General features: G+C 45.5%; 1 protein-coding gene across 1 annotated transcript; it reads right to left on the minus strand.

The window, feature by feature from the left end:
• Positions 1 to 6,951: 6,951 nt before the first annotated feature.
• On the minus strand, positions 6,952 to 9,103 carry LOC132344782 (cancer/testis antigen family 47 member C1-like). Its single transcript, XM_059884487.1, has 4 exons — positions 8,530 to 9,103; positions 7,617 to 7,718; positions 7,321 to 7,494; positions 6,952 to 7,040 (listed from the first exon to the last, which is right to left on the minus strand). Exons 1-4 carry the CDS (start codon positions 9,101 to 9,103, stop codon positions 6,952 to 6,954), a joined length of 939 nt encoding a protein of 312 aa, XP_059740470.1.
• Positions 9,104 to 16,673: the final 7,570 nt, after the last annotated feature.

Here is a 16,673-nt window from a genome sequence, read left to right on the forward strand (position 1 = left end):
AAGCCTATACAATAATACCTGTATTATCCAGAGCTGCCCTTTGCTGAGACCACATCCATTTAGAGTCCTTCTCCAGGTTTTTCATTTCCATCCTCTTCCTCTTCATCAGAGTTTTCATACTGATCCTCACCCTCATCATTAGGGCAGAATGATGCAGACTTTGGGGTCAAAAGTTGGTGGGAAAAATATCCCAACTTAAAATCAGCAGCAGAGTCTAGGCCTAAGAGAAGAGAAATATCTTTAAAGAAAGAAAAAACAAAAAATAACTGGACATGTTTCTACTGGTTGATACATTTCTAGCCCCACCCCCACCCCCCAATTCTGCTGCCTGACAATTTTCACAAACGTTTTTCCCCTCTTTCCAGTAGATCTCACACACTACGCTTCTGATTACTTCTGGCCCCTTTGGAGAAGGGATCCAAATCATTTGATACTGATACCATTTTGCATGTGTTTGTCAGAATCTCAGTGGAAAACGTTCATTTGATGTAAAGACAAATTCTATGGGGAAGCTCATGGATTCCTCAACTGCTGAAAAGTGCCCCTGTGCTATGTCATCATTTTCTCAGACCCTCCTACGGAGAATCTCCACATTTTTTAAAGCCGTCGACCAAAAGGGAAGGATGCCATTTGTTTGCCCCTAGGGCTACAGTCCATGGGGTCGCTAAGAGTCGGACACGACTGAGCGACTTCACTTTCACGCACTGGAGAAGGAAATTGCAACCCACTCCAGTGTTCTTGCCTGGAGAATCCCAGGGACAGGGGAGCCTGGTGGGCTGCCGTCTATGGGGTGGCACAGAGTCGGACATGACTGAAGCGACTTAGCAGCAGCAGCAGGTTGGTAGAAGGCAGCATGCTTTTTCTTGAGACCATAAAGGTCTATAGAGTTGGGCTTCCACTTGTGCTGCCTTCCAATTGTGCCTGGAGGTTTTTGAGAGCTCTGACCCGCTGCTTAACCGCTAGAGACCTGCCTTTGAGCTGGATGGCCCCACGGGGTCCGCAAGGGCCTAAAGGCTCAGCCACCACATGCCCGCCTCAGCCCCTCTGGGACCACAGGCCTCGGCCTCCCAGTCCTCAGAGGCAGCAGTCAGGACCTAGCTCGCCCAGAACTCGGCCTCCAATGCCGGTTCCTCTGCCTTCTAGGATGCAAGCCTCTCCGCAGGATCCCGCAGCTCCCAGGGTGGAGCGCCCTCCACTGGGTACTCACCCTGCAAGACTTTGCCTCCCTCTCCCAGGTCTTCCTGCTCCTGAGGAAGCACCGGACCTTCTCCAGGCTCTGAGGGTACTTGGGAGTGGCCCCCGCCCATCAGGCGGTCAGCGTGAGGCTGGAACAGGACATGTCTGTTGTTACGGAAATTGCGTAGAAAGGAGGCGACCTGCATCCAGAACAGGGGCCCAAACCTCTCCGCAGGGAATTCAAGGCCTGCAACCACTGCCGCACCCTCCTGCTCATTCTCGTCCTCCTCTTCCGTGTCTTCCTCTTCATCCATGTCCTCCAACTCGAAATCAGTCTCTTCCTCATCCTCCTCCATCTCCTTTACATCTTCCTCCATCTCCTCCTCTTCTAACAGCTGTCTACCACATTCCTCTTCCACTGCAGCCTGTGGCCAACCCTGCTCCCCGGGCAGGGCTGTGGAGACCTCCAAGGAAGCCAGAAGAGCCATGGCCTCCTAGACTCCTTCCATCCCCTCCCAAGCGGATGCCTGGAACCCAAGGAGACTGGGAGCCTGCAGTGAGGTCTGCAGGGAAGATGGCGGCCGCCGGGCTGAGTGTTGCACCGAGGAGACGCTGTTGGCAGTGGGACATTAGGGTGGGAGTGGGGCAGCAGAGACGATGGCGGCACGGGGAACAGGAGTTTGCGAAGGTGCTGGTTTGGGCCCCCCCCCACGCCCCGCCCCCCACGACAGGAAAGGCAAGGGGGCGGCCCGCAGACCAGCCCACTAAGACTGAGGCTGAGCTGGCGGCGGATAGGTGCCAAACACCCTGATGGGCTGGCGATGGTAAGTGGAACTGGAAGGGTCAACTGGGGACCACTTCCTCCAGCGCCAGCTCTAAGTTCATCTGCCAGGAGGCAAGGATTGGCGTGACCGCTGACCAATGAGTGATAAAGGCTTTCAGACTGCATGGAAGCCTTCCAGCCCCAGGTCTTACTTTGAGCCCACAGGAGTCCCTTCCTTTACATTGCACCCTTGCAAAAACAAAACGGCAATGTCCCTATAGGGCGGCACCCTGGGGTATGGGAACCTGGATGTGGTGCCCGGTTGCCACCCTGTGACAGCTCAGGCCATCCGAGATATGCTCATTTTTTTTAAGTTAATAGAGGCTCGCTAAAGCCTTGAGAAAGTACATCAAAAGAAAGAGATGGAGAAATTGGAAAACACGAACTGAATTAAACAGGAGCACTGAATATGAAATAGAAAAAGTGAAACAAACTAGATAAAAGTTAAAGATCATCATATAGTCCTGTTGCTTTTAAGCATGGCTGCTCATTAGAAACATGTCTGTAGGTTTGGAGAATAAAAGCAATACCATGGCACTTTTCAAAAAATTCCAAGATAATTCTGATATGTGTCAGGATTTTAAAAAGTGATTACAGATTTTTCTATTAAATGCTAATTTTGGTGATATAGAATTCTATTACTTTTCTGTTGACCAATCATGTTACAATGGTATTAAGTGAATAATAGTTGCATACTCACTAGTATGTATAATATATATACTTTAGAAAACATATTATTTGCCTAACTAAAAAATTTATGACATTTTGATTCCTCTTATTTGACTTAGTATGAATAGAATGATAGATTTCTAATTTTTAAAAAAGGTATACAACAAGCAACAAAGGTTTACTGTGTAGCACAGGGAGCTGTAGTTCCTTGGTCAGTCTCTTGAAATACCTATAATGGAAAATAACCTGACAAATAATATATGCGTATATGTATAACTGAATCACCTTGCTGTGCACCTGGAACATTGTGAGTCAACTACACTTCAATAAAAAGAATATATATATATATATATATATATATATAAAGAAAAAAAATGAGAAAGTGTTTAGATCACATACGAGCAAATGTTTAAACCTCCTGTGAGAGACAGAAAGAGAATTTGGAGGTTTTAATGTTGTTAAAGGTACTTAGAAAAGAACACACAAGTTGACATGGATGCAGTGAGAATGGAGAGTGGAAGGAATAAAACTAGGAGCTGAAAAGGGATTCATCAGGGCTCCCCAACTCACTTCAAAATCCCAAGAAATGAAGAGAGACTTCTTTTCATGACTGGGCTAAGCACTTGCTCTGCACTAAAGTGGGATAGCCCACTCCTCCCAAATTTGTATGTTGAAACCCTTACCCACTCCACCCCACCCCCAGGTGATGGTATTTGGGAGTTAGGGCCTTTGATAGGAGACCCTGAGGATAATCACCTCTTCCCTACGTAGAACTTACGTTTTATGGGTTTCACCCCTTATATCGGCCTTGCTTTGTTTTACCTAACTCATAATCAATATTTTCAGTGGGGATAGTCCATTGGGTCCCATGTTATCAAGCCCATTTCTAAGTGACAAAGACTCAATTTAACTTTATGAGCCATATGTCAGAGTGCCTATGCCTGCTACAGGATCTTTTAGGACAATGGCTGCTATGATCTGGAGCACTGAAACACCGCAATAATAAAAAGCTTAAGGCAAATAAATGTATTGGCTATCTTCAGTAGCTCCCTTAACACTATAGGGGCATCTTTTAAAAATTTAGTGGTATCTTCAAGAATTCCTCTATTTTGTGCCCCAGTATTAAGTTCAAAAAATTTTTCCTACATGATGCAGTTGAGCAGATGTTGAAATCAATTCCAAATCTATTTGTAGAAGTCTTAAGCCAATAATCACTTTTTATCTTTAAAAAGTATTACTGTGCTATTGTGGAAAATGTCACCTTTTTAAAGGGTATACTTCACAGGCATTTAGTACATTCACAATGCTGTTCAGCCAATCTCTCTGTTGTCCCCAAATAAATTATCACTCCTAAAGGAAACCCCATGCCAGTAATCAATCCTTCTCCATTCCCCCTCACTGTAACCAGGCTCTGATAACCACTAATCTGCTCTTGACCTCTATGGACTTACCCTTTCTAGATAGTTGACAGAAATGAAATCCTACAATATGTGACCTTTTGTGTCCGGCCTCTCTCATTCCTTTTTACAGCTGAATGCTATGCCTTTGTACAGAGGGTCACTTTTGTTTATGAATGTGAAACAAGTTGAGGGCAGGCTGATGCATACTCGGGATGTTTCCCATTGGGTTATGGTGAATAAGGCTGCTACAGACACGGGGATAGAACTTTTTGTTTGAATAGATACTTTCAACTCTTGGGCATATATAGCTAACAGTGGAGTTGATGAGACAACCATAGGCTTTTTAACTTTTTTCAGGAGCTGCCGAACTGTTTTCTATAGCGACTTGTTGTTGTTCAGTCACTCAGTTGTGTCTGACTCTTTGCGACTCCACGGACTGCAGCACGCCAGGCTTCCCTGTCCTTCACCATCTCCATAAATGAGCACTAAAGTAAAGTTAATGCAATACTATCCTCTTTTTTGTCATTGGTGTTAACATTTTAAAAGTGTATTAGCACATAACAACATGCAGTGTACCTTATGGAGTGGGACAGGGCTTTGTTACCATTGTTTTAAACAAAAGGGCAGTCCAAGTAGGATTTTGTCCACGTAATGTCATTTGTAGGGCATCATATTACTTCTGATCAGTTTGTGCTGTGCTGTCTTTCTCCTATGTTTCTGCTAAAATTTTGTCTTTTAAAGGCCCTACGTGGCCTTCTAAGTAATCTTACTGGGGTTCACTCCAGTAGGCAAAAGGCACATACATGACTCACTTTTAGGGAATCCATATGGGACTTGGGTTTCTGCTGAGACTTCTTAGACAACACCCTTCAACTTCTTACAAGGGCTTTTTTTTTTTTTAACCTTAAGGATCTCTGGGGTATTCACCCAGATCTTCCTGAGGCCTAAACAGGATGTGGTCACACCCTTGACTTCATCTTAACACCATATTTTCCCAGAAAGCTTCTGGATTTGACCTTTGCCCAGAAGCTTTTTCTGAACTTTCACATCATTTGCTATCCAGGAGAGGCCGGGGATTTTCAAAGTAGCAGGTTCTGTCTCCTGTTTTCTTAAAAGAAATCCATCCTTCAGTGAAGTTCAAATTTCAATTACTTGGCATATTTCAGTCTCTTTTTCTTTTATCTAGTTAATTTAAAAGCACAAAGCTATCTATAACTGGAATATGTTAGGAATAGTTGGGTGAAATTGAAAACAACATACTAGGAGAACTGGAGTTTCCAGGGCTGTCCTCTCTTAGGCCAGGTGTATTAGTTTTCCATTGTGAAATAGGAAAACCAAATTACCATGTAAATAGTATAAAGATCAAACTACAGTAGCATACTAATATAATCAAGAGAGTACCATCCCATTGACTTTTCCATATTCTGATGGTTAGGAGGAAGTCACAGCTCAGCCCAGCTTAAGGGAAGGAGACATGTGAGAGTATGAATAACACAGAGGTTGAGGGTCACTTAGGGTCTGTGCACAGCACCTGGACTCCTCAAAGTTCTGTTCCAGCAAAGTGGGGAAAGCTTGGCCCCCAACACAGGCCACTTGGTCCACATTCCGGGCCCTGCACACAACCTCTTCCCCTCGCTACTCACTCTGAGCTTCATTCTTCACCTCCAGAGGCTTCACATGCTATATATGGATACTGAAGCACAGTTGTCTCCTGTTCCCCGAATACAGCCACCACCTCTTTGTCACCTCCCAGTCCTGGGAATATAACACTGGAAGTACCATCCAGCCCTCAGAAGCACAAATTCAGTGATGAGAAGCATGCAGGCTTCTTGGAGCTTGGGGTCCCTTGGGCACCAAATTCAGGGCCTCTGATACAAGACTGCTGGGGAAATACCAATAACCTCAGATATGCAGATGACACCACCCTTATAGCAGAAAGTGAAGAAGAACTAAAGAGCCTCATGATGAAAGTGAAAGAGGAGAGTGAAAAAGTTGGCTTAAAGCTCAACACTCAGAAAACTAAGATCATGGCATCTGGTCCCATCGCTTCATGGCAAATAGATGGGGAAACAGTGGAAACAGTGTGAGACTTTATTTTTCTGGGCTCCTAAATCACTGCAGATAGTGATTGCAGCCATCAAATTAAAAGACGCTTACTCCTTGGAAGGAAAGTTATGACCAACCTAGACAGCATATTAAAAAGCAAAGACATTACTTTGCCAACAAAGGTCCATCTAGTCAAGGCTATGGTTTTTCCAGTAGTCATGTATGGATGTGAGCATTGGACTATAAAGAAAGCTGAGCACTAAAGAAGTGATGCTTTTGAACTGTGGTGTTAGAGAAGACTCTTGGGAGTCCCTTGGACTGCAAGGAGATCCAACCAATCCATGCTAAAGGAGATCAGTCCTGGGTGTTCACTGGAAGGACAGATGTTGAAGCTGAAACTCCAATACTTTGGCCACCTGATGCAAAGAGCTGACTCATTTGAAAAGACCCTGATGCTGGGAAGCATTGGGGGCAGGAAGAGAAAGGGCGACAGAGGATGAGATGGTTGGATGGCATCACCGATTCAATGGGCATGGGTTTGGGTGGACTCTGGGCGTTGGTGATGGACAGGGAGGCCTGGCGTGCTGCGATTCATGGGGTCGCAAAGAGTCGGACACGACTGAGCGACTGAACTGAACTGAACTGAATGACCAATTCAGCAGTGAACAACAATCTCACCATGACTAATTTGCTTTTCTTCTGACTGTCCCATGAACTAGAAAAACTTACAACTGAACAAATAGGGATTAGTCATTAAATGTGCTCCCACTTGAAAATTTTTCACTGACTACATCTTTCTCAATAGTCACAACCTCAAAGGCATTTGCTTTCTCCCGGTTAGGACAAACGACCATATGTCTGTAGCTCAGTGCTGAAGGCCCAGCTAGTGTACATTCCAGTCAGCTTTAGTCGCTTGTTCTGGTTAACTGCATTCCAGACAAACAGTGGTCTCTGCTACCAGGTCTCAAAAATTTCCCACGTGGGGAAGCCTTACAGCTACAGCTCAAAGGACCTGTAGCTGTGAATGAAGTACATTTCAGAACATGCTGTGTTCTATATTATCTAGCACACAAAGTATTATTAACATTAAGCTGTTTTGAAACTAGACTTTAACCAAGTTTTAATTATTATTTACTTTGGGGAGAACACTTAAAAATGTATGTCAGCAATGGTGGCTGGGTGATACTCAGAGCTGCACACAGATACCTGGGTTCTCCCGGGCTGTCTCTGCTGGGTCCAGGTCCTTTCCAGGTCCTTCTTCTGGTTTTTTATCGCTGTCCTCCTCCTCACCTTCAGCTTCTTGGACCTCTTCATCAGACTCTTCATACTGATAATCACTCGCTTCTTTCGTGAAGTATAATACAGACTTTGGGACCGGAACTTCATGGAAAAAAATAACCCAATTTATACTCAGTAGCCACATCCAGTACTCTACCCCCAGGGAGGAGAGAAGTAGGTGAAGAAAGAATAGCTGGGCACCTTCCTAGAGGTTGGTGCGACACCTTCAGGGCCCTCACATTTCTGCAGCTTCAGGGTTTTCAGGGTGAGGTCTTTACCATCTTTCCAGTAGATCTCACACCCTGTGCTGCTGATTATTTCTGGCCCTTTGGAGAAGAAGGGATCAGAATCATCTAGGTCTGACCGCATTTGGTATGTTTCTCTCAGAACTTGGTTGAAAAAGTATTCCTTTCACTTAAAAAGAAATTCTACTGTGACGCTCATTGGTTCCCAGAGCCCTGAGAATTTTTATTTTTACATCTTTCAGGTGCTCCAGTACAAGTGCATCATTTTCCCAGATCATGCTACCGAGAATGTTTAGTTTTTTTTTTTTTTAATTTTATTTTATTTTTAAACTTTACATAATTGTATTAGTTTTGGTTTTTAAATGCCCTCAAGCAAAAGCGAGGGATGCCCTTTGTTTCTCCTTCCCTTCAGGCTCTCCATCTCCTCCCAGGCTCCTTCTGGAACAGGTATTGGCCACTAACATTCATGTTCTGTGGGCTCATGAATTGCATTGATAATGTCAGCTCTCTTATCAAACAAAAGCTGGCAGAAGGAAGCATACTTTTTCTCAAGACCGTAAAGGTCTTTATAGAATTGGGCTTCCACTTGTGCAAATTATGCCTGGAGGTTTTTGAGAGCTTTGACCCGCTGCTTATCCGCTAGAGGCCAGTGCTGAGTGCAGCCTGCCTTTGAGCCCAATGCCCCCACAGGGTCCGCAAGGGCCTGAGGGCCTGGCCGCCACCTGCCCACCTGGGCCCTGCCAGACCACAGGCCCCAGCCTCCCAGGACTCAGAGGCAACAGCCAGGGCGCCACCCTCCCAGAGCTCAGCCTCCACTGCATATTCCTCTGACTTCTGGGATGCAGACCCCTGGAGGCTCCCAGGGTGGGGGCTCCCTCTGCTTGGTGCTCACCCTGCGAGGCTTCGCCTCCCTCTGCCAGGTCTTCCCGCTCCTGCAGAGGCGCGGGACCCTCTCCAGGGCCGGAGGGAGGCTGGGAGCTGTGCGTGACCATCGGGCAGGGGCCAGGGGGCCAGACCAGGACATGGTCATCGTAGGAGAAACTGTGTAGAAGGGAGTGGACCAGACCCCAGAACACAGGCCCAAACTGCTCCAAGGGGTCCCTGTGGCCTGCAACCACTGCTGCGCTTTCCTGCTCACTCTCATCATTCTCTACTGTCTCCTCCTCCTCGATCTCTTCCAACAGGTGCTCCTCCTCCTCCAGGGCCTCCAGCTCGAAATCAGACTCCTCCTCCTCCTCTAACGGCTCTATAGCCCACTCTTCCATTGTGGCCTGTGACCCACCGTGCCCCCTGTGAAGGCCTCCTGACACCCTCAGGGAGGGCAGAAGGGCCGCGGCCTCCTCGACCCCATCCGTCCGCTCCCAAGCCGGTCCCGGGACCCCAAAGGGACTGGGGTCACAGCCCGCCCTGCCAACAGCCCTGTCCAGGCCACCTGGCATCCAGTCGTGCTCCTCTGTGGCAGACATGGCAGGAGAGACTGTGCCAGATGGTGATGGGCCTGCAGTGATGTCTACGGGGAAGATGGCAGCCACTGAGCTTAGAGTCGCGGAGGAGCCACCGTTGGCAGCGCAGACCCCAGGGTGGGGGTGTGGGCGGCAGAGATGTCAGCTGCACAGAGAACAGGAGTCTGTGAAGTTGCTGGTGTGGGCCCCGCGACAGGAATGGAAGGGGGTGGCCCGCAGTCTGGCCCACCATGACCGAGGCTAAGATGGCGGTGTACAGACAGGAGGGAACCTGAAGGGCTGGCGACTGTAGGTGGAGCTTAAAGGTCAATCGGAAACCACTTCCTCCAGCGCCAGCTCTCAGCTCATTTGCCAGGAGTCAAGGATTGGCATGATCGCCATCCAGTGAGTGGTCAAGGCCCTCAGCCTCCCTGGGGGCCTAACAGGCCCAGGTCACACTTTAAGCCCACACGAGTGCCTTCCCTTTCATTCCATTAGTGCAAAAGCAAAACTTCAGTGTCCGTATGGGCGGGGCGGGGGAAGGGGTGCCCTGGTGTATGGGAACCTGGATGTGCTGCCCAGATGCCACGCTGGGACAACTCACACCAGCAGAGATACACTTTTTAAAAAAAGAAAGAAAAAGCAAAGGTGTATAGATCAAATATCAGCAACTGATTAAAACCTCCTGTGAGAGACAGAAGGAGAATGTGGTGGTTTTAATGTTGCTAAAGCTACTTAGTAAGCGCATACAAAGTTGGTATGGATGCTGATGAGAATGGAGAGTGGAAGCAGTAAAAATTGGACTCAACTCTGTTTCATCAGGGCTCCCCTAATTCACTGAAAGGCTCCATGACATGAAGAGAGAGTGACTTCTTTCAAGACTGCACTAAGCACCTGCTCTACACTAAACAGTTATACACACTCCCTCCCAAATTCATATTTCGAATTGCTTAGCCACCTCACACCCCAGATTTGGGGAGTAGAAGGATATGTGCTCATCTCCTCCTGTGAGAGCACCAGAATTGCAACTACCTGTTGAACAACCATCGACAGGAGGATGCTGGAACCTACCAAAAAGAGACACCCCACGTCCAAAGACAAAGGAGAAGCTACAATGAGATGGTAGAAAGGGTGCAATCACGATAAAATCAAATCCCGTACCCACCCGTTGGGCAACCCACAAACTGGAGAACAATGATACTCAAGAAGTTCTCTCACTGTTGTGAAAGTTCTGAGCCCCACATCAGGCTTCCCAACCTGGGGAATTTGATAAAGGGGCTGGGAATCCCCAGGGAATCTGACCTTGAAGGCCAGCGGGCTTTGATTATAGTACTTGCACAGGACTGGAGGAAACAGAGACTCCACTCTTGGAGGGCACAAACACAATCTCACACGCACCACGACCCAAGGGAAAGGAGCAGTGACCCCAGAGGAGACTGATGCAAAACTACCTGCTACTGTTGGAGGGTCACCTAAGGAGGCCTGAGTCGGCAAGGGCTCATGGCAGGGACGGGGACACTGGCAGCAGCAGTCCTGGAAGGTCCCCCTTGATATAAGTCCAATTGGACTTGCCATTAACCCTACCACAGAGCCCATAGATCCCAGCCCTGGGATGCCTCAGGCCAAAACACTAACAAGAAGGGAGTACAAGCCCACCCATTTGCAGACAATTGAATTAAAGATTTACTAACCAAGGCCCTGCCCACCAAAACAAGACCCAGTTTTCCCCACCCTGTCCTTCCCATCAGAAAGCTTACAGAAGCCTCTTAGCCTCATCCACCAGAGGGCATGCCGAAACAGCAAAAAGAAAAACAATGGAGAAGATGCAAGAATTGTTTACCAGAGACCTAGAAGAAGTAAAGAGCAAACTGAGATGAACACAACACTAGAAGAATTCAATAGCAGAACAACAGAGGCAGAAGAATGGATAAGGGACCTGGAGGACAGAATGGTGGAAATCACTGCTGTGAAACAGAATATAAGGAAAAAAATGCAAAAAAAAAAAAAGTGTAAGAAACTTCTGGGACAACATTAAATGCACCAAAGGGGTCCCATAAGGAGAAGAGAGAGAGAGAAAGGACTCAAGAAAATATGTGAGGAGATAATAGCTGAAAACTTCCCTAACATGGGATAGGGAATGGTCAACCAAGTCCAGGAAGGGCAGAGAGTCCCAGGCAGGATAAACCCAAGGAGGTTTATCCAAGGAGGATAAACCCAAGGAGGTATATTGGTGACTGTATCCACCAATACACCTAGTAATCAAACTCACCAAAATTAAAGACAAAGATAAAATATTAAAAGCACAAGGGGAAAATGACAAATAACACACGAGGGAACCCCCGTCAGGTTATCAGCTGATTTCTCAACAGAAACTCTACAAGCCAGAAGGGAATGGCATGATATATTTAACGTGATGGAAAGGAAGAAACTCCAACCACGAATACACCACCCTGCAAGATTCTCATTCAGATTTGATGGAGAAATCAAAAGCTTTCCACACAAGCAAAAGTTAAGAGAATGAAAAGACCTAAGAAAATAAACCCAAAGCAATTAAGGAAATGGTAATAGCATCATATATATTGATAATTACCTTAAATGTAAATGGGTAAAATGTACCAACCAGAAGACATAGACTGGCTGGGTGGATGAAAACATAGGTGTGCATGCACTTCCGCTTACCCCATCACTCTGCTTAACTCCCAAATTGTATGTAATCATTTTATACTGTAGGATTAATCATGCTCCAGTTATGGCTTGCAATTGTAATTACCTTTTATTTTTTATCTGGCTATTGATTGTGAAAACTGATAAACATCTATTACCATGGTGGGTACGTAACTATTATTCACTTAATACCATTGTGTCATGATTGGTCAACAGAAAAATAATAGAATTCTACAACACCAAAAAAAGGCAGAGAAACCAGAGGTCAAATTGCCAACATCTGTGGGATCATAGGAAAAGCAAGAGAGTTCCTAAAAAACATCTACTTCTGCTTTATTGACCACACCAAAGCCTTTGGCTGTGTGGATCATGACAAATTGTGGAAACTTCTTCAAGAGATGGGAATACCAGACCACCTTACCTGCCTCCTGAGAAATCTGTGTGCAGGTCAAGAAGCAACAGTTAGAACTGGACGTGGAAGAACAGACTGATTCCAAATTGGGAAAGGAGTACGTCAAGACTGTATATTGTCACCCTGCTTATTTAACTTCTATGCAGAATTGTTGTTGTTGTTTAGTCACTAAGTCGTGCCCGACTCTTTTGTGACCCCATGGACTGTAGCCTGCCAGGATCCTCTGTCAGTGGAATTTTCCCAGGCAAGAATATCGGAGTGGGTTGCCATTTCTTTCTGCAGGGGAACTTTCCGATGCAGGGACTGAACCCAGGTCTCTTGCATCTCCTGCACTGGCAGGCAGATTCTTTACCACTGAGCCACTGAGGGAAGCAGAGTACATCATGCGAAATGCCGGGCTGGATGAAGCACAATCTGGAAGCAAGATTGCTGGGAGAAATATCAATAACCTCAGATATGCAGATGACATCACCCTTATGGTAGAAAGTGAAGAAGAACAAAAGAGCTGCTTGATGAAAGTCAAAGAGGAGAGTGAAAAAGTTGGCTTAAAACTCAACATTCAAAAAACAAAGATTATGGCATCCGGTCCCATCACTTCATGGCAAATAGATGGGGAAACAAAGGAAACAGTGACAGACTTTATTTTCCTGGGCTCCAAAATCACTGCAGATGGTGGCTGCAGCCATGAAATTAAAAGACGCTTGCTCCTTGGAAGAAAAGCTATGACCAACCTGGACAGCATATTAAAAAGCAGACATGCCCTTGCCGACAAAGGTCTGTCTAGTCATGGCTATGGTTCTTCCAGTAATCATATATGGATGTGAGAGTTGGACCATAAACAAAGCTGAGCTCCAAAGAACTGATGCTTTTTTAAAAAACATAAATTTATTTATTTTAATTGGAGCTAATTACTTTACAATATTGTATTGGTTTTGCCATACATCAACGTGAATCTGCCACAGGGCTATGGAGAGGGAGGTGGGAGGGGGGTTCAGGATGAGAATTGGTGCTTTTGAACTGTGGTGTTGGAGAAGACTCTTGAGAGTCCCTTGGACTGCAAGGAGATCAAACCAGTCAGTCCTAAAGGAAATCAGTCCTGAATATTCACTGGAAGGACTGATGCTGAAGCTGAAACTCCAATATGTTGGCCACCTGATGCGAAGAACTGACTCCTTGGAAAAGGCCCTGATGCTGCGAAAAATTGAAGGCAGGGGGAGAAGGGGACGACAGAGGATGAAGTGGTTGGATGACATCACCGACTCGATGGGCATGGGTTTGAGCAAGCTCAGGGAGTTGGTGATGGACAGGGAAGCCTGGGGTGCTGCAGTCCATGGGGTCACAAAGAGGTGCACACGACTGAGCGTCTAAAATGAAGTGAACTGAACTGATATCACCAAAACTACCATTTAATAGAAAAACCTATAATCACTTTTTAAAATCCAGAATTTCCTTAGATTTTTTTTTGAAAAATACAAATGCCCAGGCAATAGCTTTTTTTATCCAAAGCTACAGATATGTTTCTAATGAGCTACCATGTTTAAAAACAACTGGACTATACGATGATCTTTTACTTTTATCTAGTTTCTTTCACTTTTTCTATTTCATATTCAGTGCCCTTATTTCATTTACTTTATGTTTTTCAATTTTTCTATCTCTCTTTCTGATATTCTTTCTCAAGCCCTTAGCAAGCATAGTAGAAAAGCTACACACACACACACATACACATAGTATGTATATCTATTTTAGAAAACTTACGAGTGTTTGCCTAAAAAATTTGTTCTATTTTGATTCCATTTGTTTCACTTAGTAGGAATACAATGATAGATTTCTAATTAAAAAAATAGATATGCAACAAAGGTTTACTATATAGCACAGGGAACTATAGTCAATGTCTTGTATAATCTAGAAAAGAAAATAATTTAAAAATAATATATATGTATAACTGAATCAGCTTGCTCTGCACCTAAAACACTGTAAGTCAACTAGACTTCAAGGAATACGTATATATTAAGAAAAAAAGCCTGGGGTAATGCATCCAGAGGCGCCATTCGTTTTCCATGGCTCAAGAACTGGGCATAGTGGAGAAGTGAATCGAAAAACAGTGGGGATAATTACCCCTTCCCTACTTAGAACATATGTAATATGGGTTTCTCGCTTTATATCAGCCTTGTTTTATTTTACCTTAACTCATAATCAATGTTTTCAGTGAGGATAGTCCACGTGGTCCCGTGTTGTCAAGCCCATTTATTAGCGGCAAAGACTGAATTTAACTTCATGAGCTATATGTCAGAGTGCCTACGCCCACTGTAGGATATTTTACGACAATGGCTGCTAAGGTCTGGAGAAGGGAAACACCGCAGTGATAAGATGGTTAAGGCAAATATACCTATTGGCTAACTTCAGTAGCTCCCTTAACACTATAGGGACATCTTTTACAAATTTAGTGTCGTATTCAAGTTTCCTCTATTTTGTGCCCCAGTGTTAAGGTCAAAAAATTTTCCTAAAGGATGCATTTTAGCAGATGTTGAAGTCAATTCCCAATCTATTTGTAGAAGTCTAAGCCAATAAACACTTGTTATCTTTAAAAAATATTGGTATGCTATTGTGGCAAATGTCACCTTTTTAAACAGTATACTTTACAGGCATCTGGTACATGCACAGTGTAGTTCAGCCATCCCCTCTGTTGTGTCCAAAAGTAAACCCCATGCCCAGTAATCAGTCCTTCTCCATTTCCCCCTCACTGCAACCAAGCTCTGAAAACCAATAATCTGCTCTCTGTCTCTACGGACTTACCTTTTCTGGATAGTTGCTACAAGTGAAATTGTACAGTATGTGACCTTTTTTGTCTGGCCTCTCTCACTTGGCATAATGATTTTGAGTTTCATTTGAGACCCCATTCCTTTTTGTGGCTGAATGCTGTGTGCTGTCCAGAGGATCACTTTAATGTCTGTATTTGGTGAAATGTAGGAGTCCAACTTCATTCTATTGCATGTGGATATCCTGCTGTCCTCGTACCATTCTAGGGACAGGACTTGCACTTCTAACCAATTAATGATCTGACATCCCTGCAGAAATCAATTGAGGGTATGTATGTGGGTTTATTTCTGGACTCACTGTTCTAGTCCATTGATCTGTGTGTCTATCATTATCTCAGTACCACACTGTCTTGATTACTGTTCCCATGGTAAGTTCTGATACAGGGTAGGGGACTCCTCCAACTTTCTTTTTCAAGATTGTCTTAGCTATTCCTGGTCTCTTGCAATTCCACATAAATTATAGGACCAGCTTTTTTTTCTGCAAAGTAGGTCACTGGCATTTTGAAAAGGATTGCTTTTCATCTGTAAACCTTTTTACATAGGCTTCCCATCTGTATATTAAGACCTCAAATTTTCTAAGCTGCCTTGACACCTTTGAGCCTCAAATACCCCACTGGCCCAACTGTGCTTTCTCCTGCTCTCACCTGCAGTGTCCCCCTCCCTGTCTGAAAACTACCCCACCCAGCTGATTCTCTCCTATCAGCCAGACTAGCTGCATTCTTCCCATTCTTCGAGCCACCAAGCTTACTTCCCTGCCAGGCAGTGCAATGATTCCTACAGCACGATGATCCCCTCGTGTGGGAACCCTGGCGTGCCCCATCCTCTTGTTACTACAACATCTATTTCCCAAGGTCCCTGCAACTTAACTTTACTCCAGAGCCACACTCCCCCATTGTCCTGCATGGAATTCCCTGTTGTCCACCCAGGCTGTGAGTACCTGAGACTCACCAACAGCTGTCCATCTGTACAGTGTCGTGTGCTTGGCCATCTCACACTTCTTAGGGTAGGGGATCCCTCCTTCATTAGTAGGGTGCTGCTGCTACTGCTAAGTCACTTCAGTCGTGTCCGACTCTGTGCGACTCCATAGACGGCAGCCCACCAGGCTCCCCATCCCTGGGATTCTCCAGGCAAGAACACTGGAACGGGTTGCCATTTCCTTCTCCAATGCATGAAAGTGAAAAGTGAAATTGAAGTCACTCAGTTGTGTCCGACTCCCAGCGACCCCATGGACTGCGGCCTACCAGGGTCCTCCATCCATGGATTTTCCAGGCAAGAGTATTGGAGTGGGGTGCCATTGCCTTCTCTGCGTTAGTAGGGTAGATGGGAGATAAACAGAACTTTGGGTGTCACAACAAGATGGCCCAACCACGACCCAGGAAGCCTGAACAGCTTTAACTCGCTTCTCTTTTGCTAACTAAAAAGTTTTGTTAGTTGAAGTTGATGGTGACCTGGGCTGGAGCTGCCAAAAGGTGCCTGGATTGTGCTTTGGCTTGTGCTGTTCTGTTGCCTCTCGACCTTGGCCGTGTCTTCCCACCCTAACTTGTTATTCTAGTGCCTGAGGAGGGGAACTGTGGTGAATTGACTGTATCTTGGCCTGAGGTGGGCTGTTTTGCCCCCTTTGCCTGACACCTCTGAGGACGGCAGTCTGAGGCTGGGGATCATCAGTGAATCCATAGAGTGGAAGTCTAGGGAGTGTTCAGCC

The sequence above is a fragment of the Bos taurus genome, unplaced genomic scaffold (genome assembly GCF_002263795.3).
Source record: "Bos taurus isolate L1 Dominette 01449 registration number 42190680 breed Hereford unplaced genomic scaffold, ARS-UCD2.0 Leftover_ScbfJmS_52, whole genome shotgun sequence".
Lineage (NCBI taxonomy): Eukaryota > Metazoa > Chordata > Mammalia > Artiodactyla > Bovidae > Bos > Bos taurus.